The sequence below is a fragment of the Centrocercus urophasianus genome, unplaced genomic scaffold (genome assembly GCF_019232065.1).
Source record: "Centrocercus urophasianus isolate 14NV4802_14NV808 unplaced genomic scaffold, USGS_Curo_1.0 seq_17, whole genome shotgun sequence".
In the NCBI taxonomy this organism is placed as follows: domain Eukaryota; kingdom Metazoa; phylum Chordata; class Aves; order Galliformes; family Phasianidae; genus Centrocercus; species Centrocercus urophasianus.
This window is the reverse complement of record NW_024884722.1, coordinates 3,133,565-3,149,785: the sequence shown is the minus strand read 5'-3', so window position 1 is coordinate 3,149,785 and position 16,221 is coordinate 3,133,565. Positions and strand designations below refer to the sequence as shown.

The window sequence follows — 16,221 nt, the reverse complement described above, 5'->3', positions numbered from 1 at the left end:
AATCCCATAACCCACAGCCTTCTGGTCACCTCTAGATTGCAATCAGCAGTTCATGCCTCTTTAATTATTTAGGCTCTGACAGCAACAGATCTGTTCACCTGACCTTAAGCATCTCCTGGTCACAAATATACAGCTTTCAGAACTAAACAGGGAAGAAGTGACTGAAGTGTTATCAGATGGGGTTGGAGAAATGAAATGTTGTGGGTGCTGCCCGGGTAGCTGTGAGCCCCTGCTCTGTGCTGTGGGTTTGTCTGATAGATGCAACCTGGGGAGGAGATCAGCATTCACCCTGAGGGTGCTGGGATAAGCATTCCTTGCCCAAATGCTGGTGCTTCAGATGTCCTCTGGTTAACACTTAGCCCTTGTTCTGCGTCTTTTGGGTTTAGCAGGGAGTTGTATGAGACTTGGAGAATGGGATGAACACAGAGCTGAGACATTGCTAATTCCTCCTCGAATCTGGACTTGGTAATAAAGTTGTGACTCTTGTCTGTGAGTCGTTCCAGTTCTTTCAGGTTCTTGATTTTTTTTTTTTTTTTTTTTTCCAATTAAAGAATGCAGGAACTGGGAGAGGGCCAAATGCTGACAACTTACTAATTTTTTCTTGTAGAAAAGATGAGTATTAAGCTTAAATAAACCCCCCAAAACACCCCCCTGCCTCATGTTTCCATGCTACCGCTGCCCTGCAGTGCCCATGGATGTTGGAGGAGGAACCCAGTGCCTTGTTTTGCTGCAGCGTCAGTCCCTAACTTGCTGGCAGCAGCTGTACTATGAAAGGTTGCTATGCTACATGTGCACTTAAGTTTATGCACGGCTATTTTTAAACTGTCACAAGGTAAGGGCTGCTTTTGCTGAAGTTGTCTTGCAGCAGAACGCACCAAGAACCATTTTTTTTTCTTCCTAGAAAAGGGTTCTGCTTTTGTTTTGGGACTTGCTGCTCCTCAAGCAAATTACTCTCTTTATTGCTAAAAAAGGAAGGGAGAAAAACTGCAATTCCATTTGGAACCTGTGCCATCAGTGATTTTTTTTTTCTCTTCCTTTTTCCAAAAGCGAGCAAAGCAGTGTCAGGTTCTGGTTATCGCTCTTGTTTATTTTGGAGACTCCAGATGCATAATTGCTGTGGGTTCATTTATTTGTACGATGTTGATGAGAAGTTGGGCTGCCTCTGGAATGGGCTGCATGCTTAGATGCTGAATGATGCTTAATGCAGTGTGTTCTCTTAATAATAGGCTGCAAGCAGATGCAGGGTTCTTGTTCTGGTAAAAATAGACATACTGTAGCTTTTATTTCTGTGATTTGAGTCTTCATGTATCTTGTATACAAATCTTTACACACAAAAGAAGCCTATGTAAGACTGCTTTCCTAACCTTGCTTTTGTTCATCGCTGTACGACAGCATAGACTGTAGGGGGGCAGTGATGTGGCACTGGTGGAGCTGCAATGGCTTCTGCTTCACCTCGTGCCATTGCAGCTCCAGACCAGGTGCCACCTCAGTTACAGTGAATCGGCTCTGCTGAGCAGGGCCACCAAACCAACAAGCTTTGCAGCACGTGGAACTTGACTGTAGATCTGAGTCTCATCCTTTCTTCTCCGTGTTTGTAGGTGTGTATCTGCCTTTGTTATGGGAACAGAGTTTTTGTTGGAAAAGTCCTATTGCTCTGGGCTACACGAGGGGCCATTTCTCTGCTCTGGTTGCCATGGAGAACGATGGGTATGGCAATCGAGGTGCTGGTGCTAACTTGAACACTGACGACGACGTTACTGTTACGTTTCTACCCTTGGTGGATAGCGAGAGGAAATTATTGCACATTCACTTCCTTTCTGCTCAAGAGGTAAGAACTAACTGAGGAGCTGCTGGCCTTCTTCACTGCTCCTCCTGAGTCGTGGCCTCACCATCCGTGTTCCTGCAGTTCAGAGAATGGCCAGGAATGGGCTGCTCAGATGAGTTAACACTGCTCCCCTCCTCATCACCTGAGGTGATTCTGAAGTGTTGTTCTCCATGTATTTGGTGTTTATTTGTAGGTCTGTAAGCTGAATGTAAAAACGCCATGCAGGGTACAGGTGTACCTTGAAGAGACCCACAAATAAAGACTGACACTAGTGCCAGACTGACATTTTTTTATGGGTGCAATAATTATTGGCCAGCATTTACAGCATGGACTGTCTCTTCTTAGAATGAAACACAACTTCTTCAATAACTATAGTGGCTCCTTGTCATTATTATAATAAAGCTTGTATGTGAGAGAAGGGAGGGAATGGATGAAAATAATTTGTCATCCCCAAAAGTGGCCATCCTACAGATAAAGGAGAAAAGAATACGGCCTTCCAAGTTTAGGGAGGGATGTTTGTTTTTTAGCAAGGCATGACATCAACAGTGTCTTACAAGAGGAAGTGTTTTGTATCAAATACTGCTGGACTCCTAAAAACTGCTTTGTAAAGCCAGAAGGCTCTTGTAGGACCTGTCCTAATTAAACAGGGTGCCTTCTGGAGAACTAGTTTCTCACAAATGACTGAAATATAGCAAAACTGTGTTGGAAGAGCCTGCTTGGAGAACTCAGAAGGGGAGGAACAGCTGGAGAAGACTTCCAAAACTTTCACATCTTGGTTGAAAAAGCAGTGTGCATTGGTTTGAGTGGCAGTGACTGTGGGATGCTAATAGTGTTAGCCTGGGAAGGGAGCTGCATTGCTACCCCAGACAGGGTATTTGAGAGTGTGTCATAGAATCACAGAGTGGCCTGGGTTGAAAAGGGCTATGGTGATCATCTGGTTCCAACCCCCTGCTGTGTGCAGGTCGCCAACCAGCAGCCCAGGCTGCCCAGAGCCACATCCAGCCTGGCCTTGAATGCCTGCAGGGATGGGGCATCCACGGCCTCCTTGGGCAATCTGTGCCAGTGCCTCATCACCCTCTGGGGGAAAAACTTCCTCCTAATATCCAACCTGAACCTCCTAATATCCAACCTGAACCTCCTGTCTCAGTTGAAAACCATTCCCCCTTGTCCTGTTGCTATCCACCCTGTAGACAGCCATTCCCTCTCCTGTCTGTGTGCTCCTGTCAGGTATTGGAAGGTGACTTCCAGGAAGTTGCTGGTAACGTTTCAGGCCTCGTTCTCAACCTGTTCTCTCTCTCTCCCTGAAGATAGGTAACGAGGAGCAGCAAGAGAAGCTGCTTCGGGAGTGGCTGGACTGCTGTGTGACGGAAGGAGGCGTCCTGGTGGCCATGCAGAAGAGCTCTCGCAGGCGCAACCATCCTCTGGTCACCCAGATGGTGGAGAAGTGGCTCGATCGCTACCGGCAGATCCGCCCTTGTACTTCCCTTTCTGATGGCGAGGAAGACGAGGATGATGATGATGAGTGATGGGTGAATTTGGAAAAGCAAATTACCAGCACGTAGTGTCTGACCTGGAGTTAGCGTTGTGCTGTAGCTGTTTGTTGTGGAGCAACCTAATTCTAGAAGAAACATGCTGCAAAGGATTGTTCTAACCAGCATGGGGAGAGTCTAGAAGCTCATCTGCTGCGTGGAGAGCGCTGAATGGGCTGGACTACAGTTTGTATAAAACAAAAGAGAAACAAAACACCTAATTTTATTATCAAGACAGAAAAAAAAAAAAAAAACCAAACCAACAAACACTTTTCTTTCTGATTGTAAATCTGTCTATAAATGTACCGCATGTGGTTGTGTAAGAGATTGTGTAATAGGAGAAGTATACCAGCATCTTAATTATTGCAAAGAAATTTTTCAGATAAGGGCACTTACAAAGCACACGTTAGGTGGATCTCTCTTCCCTCTGAGATTCTTTACAGTAGAACCTGGCATTCTACGTCACCTTTAGCTACTCTGACATGTGAAAGGCCCTTTCATGTCAAAGCTCACTGGTGCCCGGGTCAGATGGTGAGGTTTTTTTGTTTGCACAAGATATCCACAGCAAGTCATAAACAAAACCACGTTCATTTTACTCATAGTTCAGTTACTGCCGTGCCCACAAATAAAACCTGAACTCTGTGGAACAAACTGGAAGAGAAACTAAATTTTTCATGGAGTGAAATGATTTGTTTCCTGAAAAAGTCTTATTGCTTTTTTTTTTTTCCCCCCTCCTTTCATAGTTAGATTCCTTTCAATATACTTAATGATATTTATTCAGAGATGTGACCTGAAGCATAGGGATTTGATTCCAGTACGTATCTACTAAATGGAATTGTGTGAATCTGAGGACTCGAGATGTGATTGGGAGTTTTACGTTGTCTGAGCTCCCTTCTTGCTGTGATACAAACTCTGTACTGCTCCATCATTTCTTCTTTCATCAACTCAAACGTTGCTGCAAATGAAAAAACGTCTGTTTCAAGGGTTGCTCCTGGGGTCGTTCAATCCAGTGAGAATCCACTCAGCAGTTCTGATTAAAACAGAGGAATCTGTGCTGAAGTTGTTTCCAAAAGCACTGTGTTATATATTTCTCAGTATGTAACCCTGGGAATTTCTTGCATGTCGGTTGATGTGGCCATACTTAAACCTATGTAAGTTCCTAAGACTGTAAGTTCAGAGTATATTCTCCAGTAGAAATTTTATTATATTTGATAACTTTAGCCATGTAACCTGTAATGGATAAAGTTTATCTAAAAAGCTCACGTAAACACTAAAGGTTAATGCCAGTTTTTACACATGCAGTGCAATTCAGGTTTCGAAAAGCACTTGGGATGCTGTGGTGGTTCCAAGGAATTTTGCAGTAGATGCAATTGTTGCAATTAGGATTTGGAAAGAAGCCCCATAGCACATATTTTTATGTAGGGGAGAGCTGCGGAAACCCTGAGGAACTTGCTGCTTTTTTTTCTTCCAAATGCTGCTTAGATGGTGTTGAAATGTGCACAACTCCTCCGTAACCTTGGTGGTGGCACCAGAAGTGCAGAGAGAACGAAGTACTGTATTGACAGCAATTTTCCCATCGCAGATCCCACTGAGGTTCATTAGGAAATGCCTTCAGATTTTTGGGCCGTTCTGTCTCCTCTGATTGGTGCATGTGCAAAACGTCAGGTAGAAGAGTGCATGTTCACTGCAGTGTATGTATGATTGAACTGACAGGCAAGCTGCTGATGCTGAAGAGGTTTTTTGACGCACACACGGCCCCGTCCCAAGTTTGGTATTCTTTTTATTCTTCTTAACTTGCAGCAAAGCCCTTTTCCCCCTTGTCTTGCTGATGGCTAAAGCTGGGCTGTCGGGCAGCTGCAGGCAGCGTGTGCTGAGGTGAGAGCAGCGTGTGCTCCCTGCAGCTCTGCCCTGTGCACACCAGCACTGAACGGATGGAAGGAGAAGCTCCTGCCTCCCTCAAGCTGCTTCGAGGGCTGTGCGATGTGCCCCCTGCCCCTTATTTTCACAGTAATGTTCTGCTGAAGGAAGTAATGCTTCCTTGTAACATGGAGAGAATAATTAATGTGAAACCTACCCTGAGCCCTGTTCTCTGCCCTGGCTTGGTGTGGGCAGCCTGCAGCATCCCCAGGGAGCGGAAGCTCGCCGTGCAGTCGGTGCCAGCTGTGCACGCATGCAGCGCGCCCCGGTGTGTGTGTAGTTGTGGTGTGAGGGCAGTCCTGGTACTTCAGAGCTCCTGGCTTTCTTAATCACTATTGTTTTGTTCCCATGTGCTGTACAACGGTTTGTTCAGGTGAATGAGCTTCCTGGGTCCCTTTGGGACTGGGGCAGTATCATCTTTTCAAAATCAAAGTGATCCAAACCTCATGTACTTGTAGATTAAAGAGATGCAAACCCTGCTTTGTGCTAGCACGGTACTCAGTGTATGTTGATGGATATTCCTGAATTACACACCTGAAAGTTTACAAATACTGAGATGAATTTGCAGATGTACCTTGCAGCTCATCAGCAAGTTCTGCTCCTTCAGCCACGCACACAAACTTTGGTTCTCAGTGTTGTTTTTCTCATTGCTGCTGTGAGCAACACACGCTTTCCTGGCTCAGACCTTAGCTTTCGTTGCTGCCTCCTTTACACCTGGTTGGTTTTCTGGTTTTATTTGAACTCCTCAGTGCTCAATCCCTGTGTTCCTTTTGGTTTTAATATATTAAAATTCAGTAATCCTGGCTTCTTCCAGAGTCCCACTGCATGGCTTATGGCAAGTATGACTGGAACAGGTTTGACACTATTAATGAAGTAGGTTTGTGTGCACTTAGAGACTTGCTTCCTTGCTCAGCAACTTCACCCCTTTTTAACTGTTGGTGGCTTCATTTACAGTGTTTGCCACACTCTGCCATCCCTCAGCAGCACAGAGCTCCCTGTGTGCTGCAGTGTGAACACAGCAGTGTGGCTGTCAGCGAAGTCCCAGGCGCAGATCTGGAGCAGCAGCTTTCAGCTCTGCTCTCCTCACTCCTTGGCTCCCATCTGCGAGTTGCCATGTGCTGCTCCATGTTGCCCATGCAGATCTCAGCCTTTCTCTTTCCAGGTATCATCTTTGCATCCCATGCTGCTGCTGCTCACAGCCCAGCAGAAGAGGTGACGCTGAGCGCTAGGATGCTTCCTTCCGTCTTTCGTTAACCAGCATCTCTACTGAGATCTCTACTGCTGAGCAGTGTTGGAAGCTGCCTGCCTCCATCTGCAGCCACTCCTGGTTTGGTTGGAGTGGGAGGTGGGTGCTGGGGGGAGCTGTGTTGTGAGCCTGCTTCCAGGGGAGGCCCTTCCAGCCCTGCACGATGCAACTTAAAGCCAAGGCAAAAATCCCAGCGGTTTGTTTTTAATGCCATCCCAGACCTTAGCATCCACAACCCGTTTTCCTCACCGGGTGCCCCCTCAGTGACTGAGCTGTGTGCTGCTCCCGGTGCCTCACTGCTGTGCTGGGACAACGCAGAGAGCTCTGACCTCCCAGAAATTATAGAAATTTTATCACTTTTTATTGAAAACTGCACCGAACGCTAAATGTCCACCTTTACAATAAACAAATACAGTAACGGTAACACACTAAAACAAAACATACTGCTGATAGCCACTGGTTTTTGTTTTTTTTTCTGTTTGGGACAGCTTAAGATTTCTTTGTCACAGAAACAGGAATGTACCCATACAAAGGCTCGAAAGAGGCCATCGTTTTCAAAACAAAAAGGCGATGATTCACAAAAGACTATGAATATAACATGTAACTAGTTGATACAAACCTAATAGGATCTGTTAAAATCAGTCACGTCTAATAACACGTTTTGAAGTGTTCTTGTATAAAATATCACGTGAAGAAAAGAAGACTTTTATCCATGTCTAAAAAAGTGGGTTTTGTTCATCGACAGTCTGACAAGTTACCATAAAAAGTGTTTCCTGAGACATAAGGAAATGCAACATTATTCTTGAACCCTTTCCAGCTCAAGACTTCTCCACTTGATAAAATAGCTGCAGATTTAAAACTGAGAAAATATATTTGAGTACAAATAGTGTGTGAAACGTAATACTTTCTTCTTTCTTTTTTTTTCTTTTTTTCTTTTTTTTTTTCTTTTTTTCTTGCATCATTGCAGGGCGCAGATGGGTGCACAGCTACGGTACTGAGAGCTGGGCAGGGAGGAGCTGCTGCCTTGTTCCTCTGCCCTCCCAGCCCTCTGCCCCCAGCCTGGCAGGAGCCCTGCTGGCACTCATCGGCCCCGGGAGGCTGCACAAAGGATTTCATTGGTTTTTTCTTCTGCTGCTAAGCCAGTGTTGGTGCCTCCTCCTGTCAGAGGTAACAAGAGTAAGGAAAGGGCTGAAGCCACATCATGGTTTCCTCTTCCATTTCTATGTTACCTTGGTAAGGATTGCTTAATGCAATTGTTTGGAAACAGGTGCAGACACCCTGTTCTTCCCAAGGAAGGGAGGGGAAAAAAAAATCTGATTTTTTATTCATGGGATTGATGCACAGATGAAGGAAACTTAACACACAATAACAGAGGTCGATCACTTCGATCCTTAACGTATCACATCTTAGTTTTCAGCGCTTCAGTGAGCAGGTGCCTTCTTCAGGGCTTCTTCCCAGTCTTGGCTGCTATCAGTGTCGGTAACACTGGAACATCAATGATGCATCTGTCCAAAAAATCAACGTTACAAATTTCGTATCAAATTCGTTTTTAGTTCGTGTATAACTTCTTTTTTCCAACGTCTCTTGGTCCCGAGTTTATTGAAGGATGGTGTTGTTTAAAATTATCTGCTATTGCTCGTTGGGATGTTCCCTGTTGTCGCCGTGTTTTGTGGGCTGGTTCGGAGATGGAGCTTGGGAAGGATGTGCCACCGTGGGCAGGTTGTGAGTCACAGGGATGCCCCCGGGCATGATGCCCTCCATGGCTGCTGGTATTCCTCCTGGGGCCACGCTGACCATCCCGGGCGGGTACCTGGGGTGAGGAAGAGAGGCAGCCACCGTCACCTCACCTGGGGACCCAACCGTGGGGGAAAGGGGAGCAAGGGAATGCATCACTGCTGGAGGCCCAGCGCCTAGCCTTACAGCTGGGATGGCTGAGCCAAGATGATTTTTGCAGCTGTAAAAATCCTCAAGCACCTGGTGAGAGCTGCGATGAGGAAGCAGGCAGCACAGTCGCTGCTGCCATTAATGACCATGGTATTCCATGTGAAGTTATACTGTTCTAAACCAGCACTCTAGGACTGTCCTGAATTTGACACAATCAGTGTGAGTAGCACAGCAGTGATCCCACGAGCTGCTGTAATAACTGTGTGGTTTAACTGCCTGAGAAAACTAACTGCTGCTTATCAGCTGGAGCAGCAGACAACACCAGATGTAATGAATGTCATGGCCCCCTGCGCCCTTCCTCTTTGCACAACAACATTGCTTCTCCTGGAGCTGGGCACACTCCCTCTTGTGCATCTAACACAGACTGACCTGGGTTGCAAAGGCCCACAATGCTCATCCAGTTCCAACCCCCTGCTGTGTGCAGGTCGCCAACCAGCAGCCCAGGCTGCCCAGAGCCACATCCAGCCTGGCCTTGAATGCCTGCAGGGATGGGGCATCCACAGCCTCCTTGGGCAACCTGTGCCAGTGCCTCACCAACCTCTGGCTGAAAAACTTCCTCCTACTATCCAACCTCAACCTCCCCTGTCTCAGTTTAAGACCATTCCCCATCTACTGGCTTTGTTGTTTTATTTGCCTGCTCTTTTTTAAGATGGGCCTTTTTCCTGCAGTTCTATGAAGCTCCACACTGCCCTTTGCTGGGTAATTCTGTATCACTGACAGACAGCTCTGCACCCATGGGACTGTGTGCAGCTCCTGGGTACGCCTCTGTGGCTTTGGCCCTGTACCTTGACACCAGCTGTTAACCACAAGAAAGGCTTCCTCTTTTGCCAAGACCAATTTCTTGAAGAATCCATTAAGCAATCATCCTGCATGCTCCGACATCCCAAGTATCTCTTGTAAAAAAAACCCAAAAAACAAACAAAAACACCTTTTTCCTTGTATCTGAACAAAAATCTTCCCTTTTAGTTGGAAGTCACTTCCCCTCATTCTGTCTCGATGGATGCTGCTACAGGGTCTGTCCTCTTCTTTCTTACTCTCATAAGCAGAGAAAGTACTTGGAAAGTGGAGCTGGACTAATCCAGCTGCCTTTCTTACAGCATTCCAAGAAAGGACACTGAGTTTGAGAAAGGAGAAGCCAGGAGGAGATGCTCTGCCTGCTGCCAGGAGGGGAGCTGCTTCCATGGAGCGTAGCGGGGCCCCGGTGGGAGGACACACCACCTCACAGGGGTGCAGGTAAATGGATGCTTTCACCATCTGTGGGTGGTTTGGCCTCATTTTTTTGCTGGTCAGGGGCACACACACTGCTCAGGTCCTTGCCCTCACAGCTCTGCTGGGGATGGGATCCTGCGTGCCTCTTCCCTAAGCACAACACAGTGCCTGTGTGTGTGGAGCCTCCCACAGTCAAGCAGCAAGTGATCTGATCTTAGGGATTTTGGTGGAAATCATCAAGCCACCTGCAGTTAGTCCTGTATTTGAAGTTCTTGGTTTGTGAGCACGCCCAGGCTTGCAGCCTGTGCATTCTAACACAAACAGAGCAGATCTGCAGTCCCTTTTTCAGTCTGTAAGTTTTGCCCTGCTTGTTGGTGAATGTGAGTGCTGGCTCGCCAGCAGCAGCATTAGAAAACCTGCAGGGCAAGCCCTGCTTGTGACTGTCCTTTTCTCTGGCTTACCTGTATGTGGCACCATTGAGCTCTGGATGGATTGCTTGCTGGTCTATTACTGACCACGGAGCTGTTGTGACAAAGAACTCCTTGTTCACGCAGTTCCTTAGGCTTTCTGGGATGCGCCCTGGAGTCGGTATTAAAGGTAAGCATGTGTCAGGCACCCTGTTGTTTTATTACCCTATAGTAAAGCTACAATTATTCCTTTTCCCTCTATTTGTTACTGGAAACGGGGAGGAAAAGGGGGAGAAATGAGGGCCCCAGAAAGTCAACTGGCTGTCCCAAAGGTGGAGACCTCTCCTGTGCTGCCTTCAGAGCAGCTGCTCCCTTCAGCCCCATTTCAAAGCACAGGGCAGCCCAAAGTGAAGCTTTGCCATCAGGTCAGGGATTAATTTCAGGACAAGAGAACCACCCATCTGCTGGAGCATCATCTTGGAGCAAGCTCTGTTCCAGCACCATTTGGACATGCTCTTTCATGTCCCTTCCATCCCAATCATCCTCAGCTTCTAAAGTGTCTGAATGACAGAAAAGTAAAGTTGGATTTCTCAGGCCTCCCACTGGGAAGAAAATTAGGGTTAGAACCCTGCATGAGGCTACAGAAAGCCACAGCTCAGGGCCCCACAGAAGGGCTGTACCTGTGATCGCGCGCCGGATTTCGGTAGCAGCAGCTTCTCTCATCTCCAGCGACGCCTGCTCGCTGTACCAGGCCGTGTGAGGGGTGCAGATTAAATTAGGAGCATCTTTCAATGGGCCTTGAGCAAAACTGGGCGCAAGGGAGGCAAAAAAATAAATTAGCCGCCATTTGAAAAGAGAACAAAAAGTGTTAAGAATGACAAAGGGCTCCAGGGCCGCCACTGGGCTCCCTGCAGGTGTGTGCGATGCTGAGGAAGGGAGCACAGGCAGCTTTACCTGAAGGGTTCTGACTCGTGCACATCGAGCGCAGCCCCTCGTATCCGACCCTCCTTCAGGGCTTGAGTTAAGGCCTTCTCATCCACCAGCCCGCCGCGTGCTGTGTTCACCAGGAACGCTCCCTGCCTCATCTGGGGGCAGCGGGAAGAGACAAGAGAGCTGGGTGTCAGAGGGCTTTCTACAGCTGGCCCAACGCTGGCCGGCATTGGCAAACCCCATCCTTGTCCCCTGTTCGCTGCTTGCTTACAGGGGAATTTATCCAGGAAAAAACAGGGACAGATGGTGTAAGAAGCTGTTTTGGAACCAGGGCACGAGCACAGAGCCTGACTGCATCACCTGGGGTTTGGGTGCTGACCAGGGCACTCGCCTTGGCCGTTCTTGAGGCAATTACCTGCTTAATCGTGAAGTCATTGATGAGGTGGTGGTTGTGTTCGTTAAGGTTGCAGTGCAACGAGACGCAGTCGCTCTGGTAGAGCAGGTCCTGCAGTGTGTACACCCGCTGGACTCCCAGGGACCGCTCAATCCCATCCTGCAGGTATGGGTCGTAGAAGATGACGTTGAAGCCAAACGCCTTGGCTCGGACCGCAACCGCCTGCGCCGTGCGACCTGTGCGAGGGGAAGGAGAATCAACGCAACCAGCCCAAGCTGCCAGGTGTGCACGCTGTGCACCTCTGTGTGTGAGCATCAGCTCTCAGCTCAGTGGGTGCCCGAGCTCCGTCCCATCTACTGCTGTGGGTGAACTGAAGACAAGCACTATTTACACAGGGCAGAATGGCTCAGAAAGAGGAAGGTGACGTAGCTGCGTCAAGGCAGCACAGCCAGCTCTGGTCACTCTGAGGGCACTGCTGGGTTTCACCACCACTCTCCTTGGAAAATACAGCTCCTTCTCTCAAGTACCAGTGTAAAAAAGTCAATGGCTATGTCCAGTACTTGGAAGGAGATTATAAGAGGAGAAAAGTGGCGTTTTAGATGGGGAGACTGAGATAGGACAAGGGAGAATGGCTTTAAATAAAAAAAGGGAAATTCTGTACTGAGGGTAGTGAGGCTGCAGCATTGCTGCCCAGACCAGTGGCTGCCCCATCCCTGCAGGTGCCCAAGGCCAGGACGGATGGCGTCCCACACAACCTGATCTGGTGGGTGGTGTCCCCAACTGTGACAGAGGTTCGGAACGGACAGGCTTTAAGGTCTCTTGCAACCCAACCATTCTGTGATTCGATGACTGTATGTCACACCAACCTCATGGGACACAGCCCCATCCCCACCCCAGTAGTTCTAATTGTGCAAACTCTCCTTTTAGCTCCTCCTGCAGCACTGAGTCTCCCTCCCTGCCCACGTACCGAAGCCGATGAGGCCGAGCGTCTCGCCCCGGATCCGTGCAGCACCAGAGGCCACCTCCCGGATCTGCTCCACGCTCTGCACCCGCGTCCCCTCCCGCAGCGCCTGGTAGAGCCACGTGTTCCGTCGGTAGAGGTTGAGGACGTGGCAGACGGTGGAGTCGGCCGTCTCCTCCACGGCAGCCGAGGGGATGTTGCAGACGGCGATGCCTGCGGGAGGACACGGCTCAGGAGCAGCCAGGCACAGCCCCAAACAAAGGCAGTTTGGGGACAGCGCTGTGCCAGGAGCTGCTCAGCTTTGACAAAGAGTCCTTCCAAAGCACAGCGTGCCCTGGCTTGGCGTGCACCAGGGTGTGCTGAAAAGCAAAGGATTTCCCCGCGCAACGTGCCCTGCCCTTGGCCCTCAACGCACCATTTCCCCAGTAAAGTGAGAGGCCAGCTGGAGCAACACTTTGCAAAGAGATGCAGAGTTAAGGAGCAGCAGCCTCACATCTGCAAAGGCACCACGACTCGTACTGCTCAGGGTCACCTCTGAGAACGAGTGCCCATTCCAAGTGCGAAAGCTACGCAGGAATAACTCCAGGAGGAAACGTTTATTTTGTAAGAGCAAGTCCTATTCTTGTTTAGTTTAATCTACCTTCAAAGCCAATTCATCCACAATGGCACAAGCCACTCCCTCTGCACAATAAGACTGCTCAGCCATTAAGCCATGTAGGGCACAACCAGCCACCTCTTCTTGCTCTGGAGCAGAACCACGTGCTATGCACTGCACAGCCAGCTCCAGGTATGGCAAGACCTCTGGGCCCCCCAAGATGTGCCAGCACAGCCACCTGAGCGCAGCCGCTCCAAGCTGGACCCACTTTGGCTTCCCAAGGTTCCCAATGGGGGCACGGTGCTGCAGGAAGGCTCGGGGTGACCATCACCAACCCAGACGTGCTCCTCGTGATGCTGAGGATTTTTTGGGTGCTGTTTTTGGGGGCCCAGCCATGCTGGCACAGCTCTCCCCACCCGGCACCGCGGCCGCCCCGCGCACAGATCCCCATAACGGAGCTTTTGTTCCTTTGTCACAAAGGGGTCATTTGAAAGCGTGCCTCTCTGCTCGGAGCTACGGGTATTAAGTTAACTGAGAATGTCTCCCTGGCCATTACCCTGTTAAAGCTCTGATCCAGCAAAGCATGTAAGAGGGTGCTTAATTTCACGTCTGTTCAGCAAAGCAGTTAAGCACATGCTTATATCCCACTGGCTTCAACGCAATTTAAACACACAATTTGAGATGAATGTGTATCTAAATGCTTTACTGTACTGGGGCCTTGGAGTAGAAACCATGAAAAAGCAGGAGATAAAGAGAGAATAACATTCCAAAAATCCCCTTCCACTTTAAGGGCCACTGACTCCGTTAAAAAATGAGAATATTTCGGGCCATGCATGCACCTTCTGGGCCCTCTGCCAACCCCCCTGCCTCCAGAAGCTCTAAGACCTTTCTTCCTCCCTGTTAGCAAGCCCCTATGCTGACCCAGAGAAACCTGACAGGCCCCACAGGGGTGAAACCACCCCCCAACTCAAGCTCCCAGCACCTTGTGCCTCTCACTCTGCTTCAGGCAGCAAGGGCTGATCCCACCGCCAGCCCTGCAGCGTTCATCCCTGTCTGATGGGCTCCTGCCCTCTGGGTGCCTTCCTGCCCACCCACCACCCACTGCAGTGGTACTTACACCTGCTGGGAGTGTCTTTCCACCCCATCACCCCAGCAGGCGCTGGACATTGTGCTGCCTGCACGGTTTAAGAACTACCTTATGGAAAGCAATACCAATTAAACTTTACGCTACATTTGTGGGTAGTCATTACATTTTCTACTCTAAACCACATCATTTGGCCACCCAATTTGCTAAGTATAAAAAGAAGGATTATGCTGCAGTATCCCATTATTTTATTCGTTATGTTTTTCGTTTCTTGATGTTCAGAGCTTCAGAACGTCATTATAATGGATAATAACAATAAGAGTTAAAAACACGAAGAAACCATTAAACTGAGAAGACACTGCTCTCCTCTAGAAAAAAAATAATTCACTATACTGAGAATTGCTTTTTAGGAATGCCTATTTGAAACTCTCTTATAGTAATTATCCTTGCAGAATGGCTCATGTGGAGCAGCTGTTTTCCCTAACTTCCCCAGAGATAGCCCTGCATAGGCATGGTGAGAGCCTGAGTCCCTGGATCAGGTGGCCTGCAATGGCTGTCACAGCTGCTGCGATCACCAGCACAATGCTGTGCAGCTCACCAGAGGTCCCTGTCACCCCTGTGACACGTGGTGGCCCAGCAGCACAGCCAGGCATGTGGGAGCTGAACCAAGCCCCTGTGCGAGGCACTGCCCGCACTGCCACATGCTCCCATGGGGAACAGAGGTCCCCTGTGCTGATTCTCAAGACTCAGAGGCACAAAGGAGGGAACCGAAGCGCAGGGCTGAGACCTACCGAGCTCCCCTGCTGCTTTGATGTCGATGTTGTCGTAGCCGCTGCCTATTCGAACAATGACCCGCAAGGCCTTGAACTTCTCTAGGTCTTCTCGAGTCAGCGTGATGGTGTGGTACATCATGGCCCCCACAGCTTCGTTTAACACCTGCAACAGGGCACAGGGATGTCAGGAGTCACCAGGACACTCGGACGGAACACCTGCAGCTCCTGAGATGCAGTTACACGGGGAGTTGCCCAGCTTTACCACCAACCTGTTGGCTGACCTGCCACGGTGCCACCAAACCCAGCAGCAGCGTGCCCCACCGAAACTGCAGCCATCCCCATGGAATCAGGCATGAACTGCATGGACACTCCAAGATCTATCCGCTCCTCCTCTTCCAAACAAGGGTAATTCTTCTTTTAACAATTAGGTTCTACAGCTGCATCTGCTTGTTTTGAGGACAACCATGTGCCACTCCATGTCCTCCTACGTGCTGGATGGGAGGTACCTGTCTCACTGCTCACCATTCCAGGAGTACATAAGACCATCTGTGTGAGGCTGTATGCACATGTAAGGCTGAACTCCATCCTTCAGGGGAGATTCAAACCCTCACTGGGCTCCCCTTAGTGCTCTGGGAACCCAAGGCCTAAATTCTGCAAGACTCGCTCATGAGTCAATGAACACCTCATAAAAAACCCTTCCCTTGCACTTTATATTTGGGGCTCTTTTCAGTTCCAGACCCTGGATGTGATTTCTGACCTCTGCCCACAGCCACCAAACTCTGTGCTGCTGATGCTGAGTGCTGGGCATGGAGCGCTGTGTGTTACTGCAGGCTCAGTGAAAGGAAGAAACCTTCATAATATTGATGTTCAAAAGCTGATGCTATGAGATAAGGTGACTCTTTGCTCCAAAATAACATCTGGCTTTTGAAACAGCCTCACTGAACTTTAATCAGCAGCGACTTCTGCTGATGCTACCTGGGCCAACTCGCAGCGGAGCTCTGAACAAATCTTGAGGACTGGGGAGGAAGGAGAGCATCCCTGCCTCTCCCCACGTGCCCCACAGCCACCACTCCGTTACCTTCTCGTGGATCTCCTGAGTGGATTGTGCATCACAGAACGCCACGGTCGCCAAGTCCTTCAAAATGGGCATCTCCACCGTGCAGTCCCTGCCATCCAGCAGTGCCACCAGGGGCCGGGGGTGCATGGGGCCGTTCATGATCTGAGGACGGATACCTGCAAGCAGAAGGAGCACAAACCCTTACACCCATGGCAACAGCTCTGCCCAAGCATTCCTGTGGAGAGCACACAAAGTGAAGGATACAAAACCAGTGCAGACTCTGTTCTGCTGTGGGGACACACACACACACACACACACACACACACACACACACACACACACACACACAC

General features: G+C 49.1%; 2 protein-coding genes across 3 annotated transcripts in view; one reads left to right on the top strand and one right to left on the bottom strand.

Annotated features, from left to right (window-relative positions):
• Window positions 1–4,622, top strand: part of ZRANB1 (zinc finger RANBP2-type containing 1) — a 35,721-nt gene extending 31,099 nt beyond the window's left edge. For both annotated transcript variants that reach the window (XM_042818011.1, XM_042818012.1), the window contains exons 10-11: window positions 1,599–1,828; window positions 3,133–4,622. In XM_042818011.1, the coding sequence (XP_042673945.1) occupies window positions 1,599–1,828; window positions 3,133–3,351 (449 nt within the window). In that variant the 3' untranslated portion in view covers window positions 3,352–4,622. The remainder of the gene's footprint in view (window positions 1–1,598; window positions 1,829–3,132) is intronic.
• Window positions 4,623–7,410: 2,788 nt separating this feature from the next.
• CTBP2 (C-terminal binding protein 2) overlaps window positions 7,411–16,221 on the bottom strand; it is a 31,779-nt gene continuing 22,968 nt past the window's right edge. Inside the window, exons 2-9 of the mRNA XM_042818188.1 lie at window positions 15,893–16,047; window positions 14,833–14,977; window positions 12,369–12,575; window positions 11,423–11,637; window positions 11,032–11,162; window positions 10,758–10,885; window positions 10,132–10,249; window positions 7,411–8,327 (exon numbers count right to left, since the gene is read on the bottom strand). Coding sequence (XP_042674122.1) covers window positions 8,147–8,327; window positions 10,132–10,249; window positions 10,758–10,885; window positions 11,032–11,162; window positions 11,423–11,637; window positions 12,369–12,575; window positions 14,833–14,977; window positions 15,893–16,047 — 1,280 coding nt within the window. The 3' untranslated portion in view covers window positions 7,411–8,146. The remainder of the gene's footprint in view (window positions 8,328–10,131; window positions 10,250–10,757; window positions 10,886–11,031; window positions 11,163–11,422; window positions 11,638–12,368; window positions 12,576–14,832; window positions 14,978–15,892; window positions 16,048–16,221) is intronic.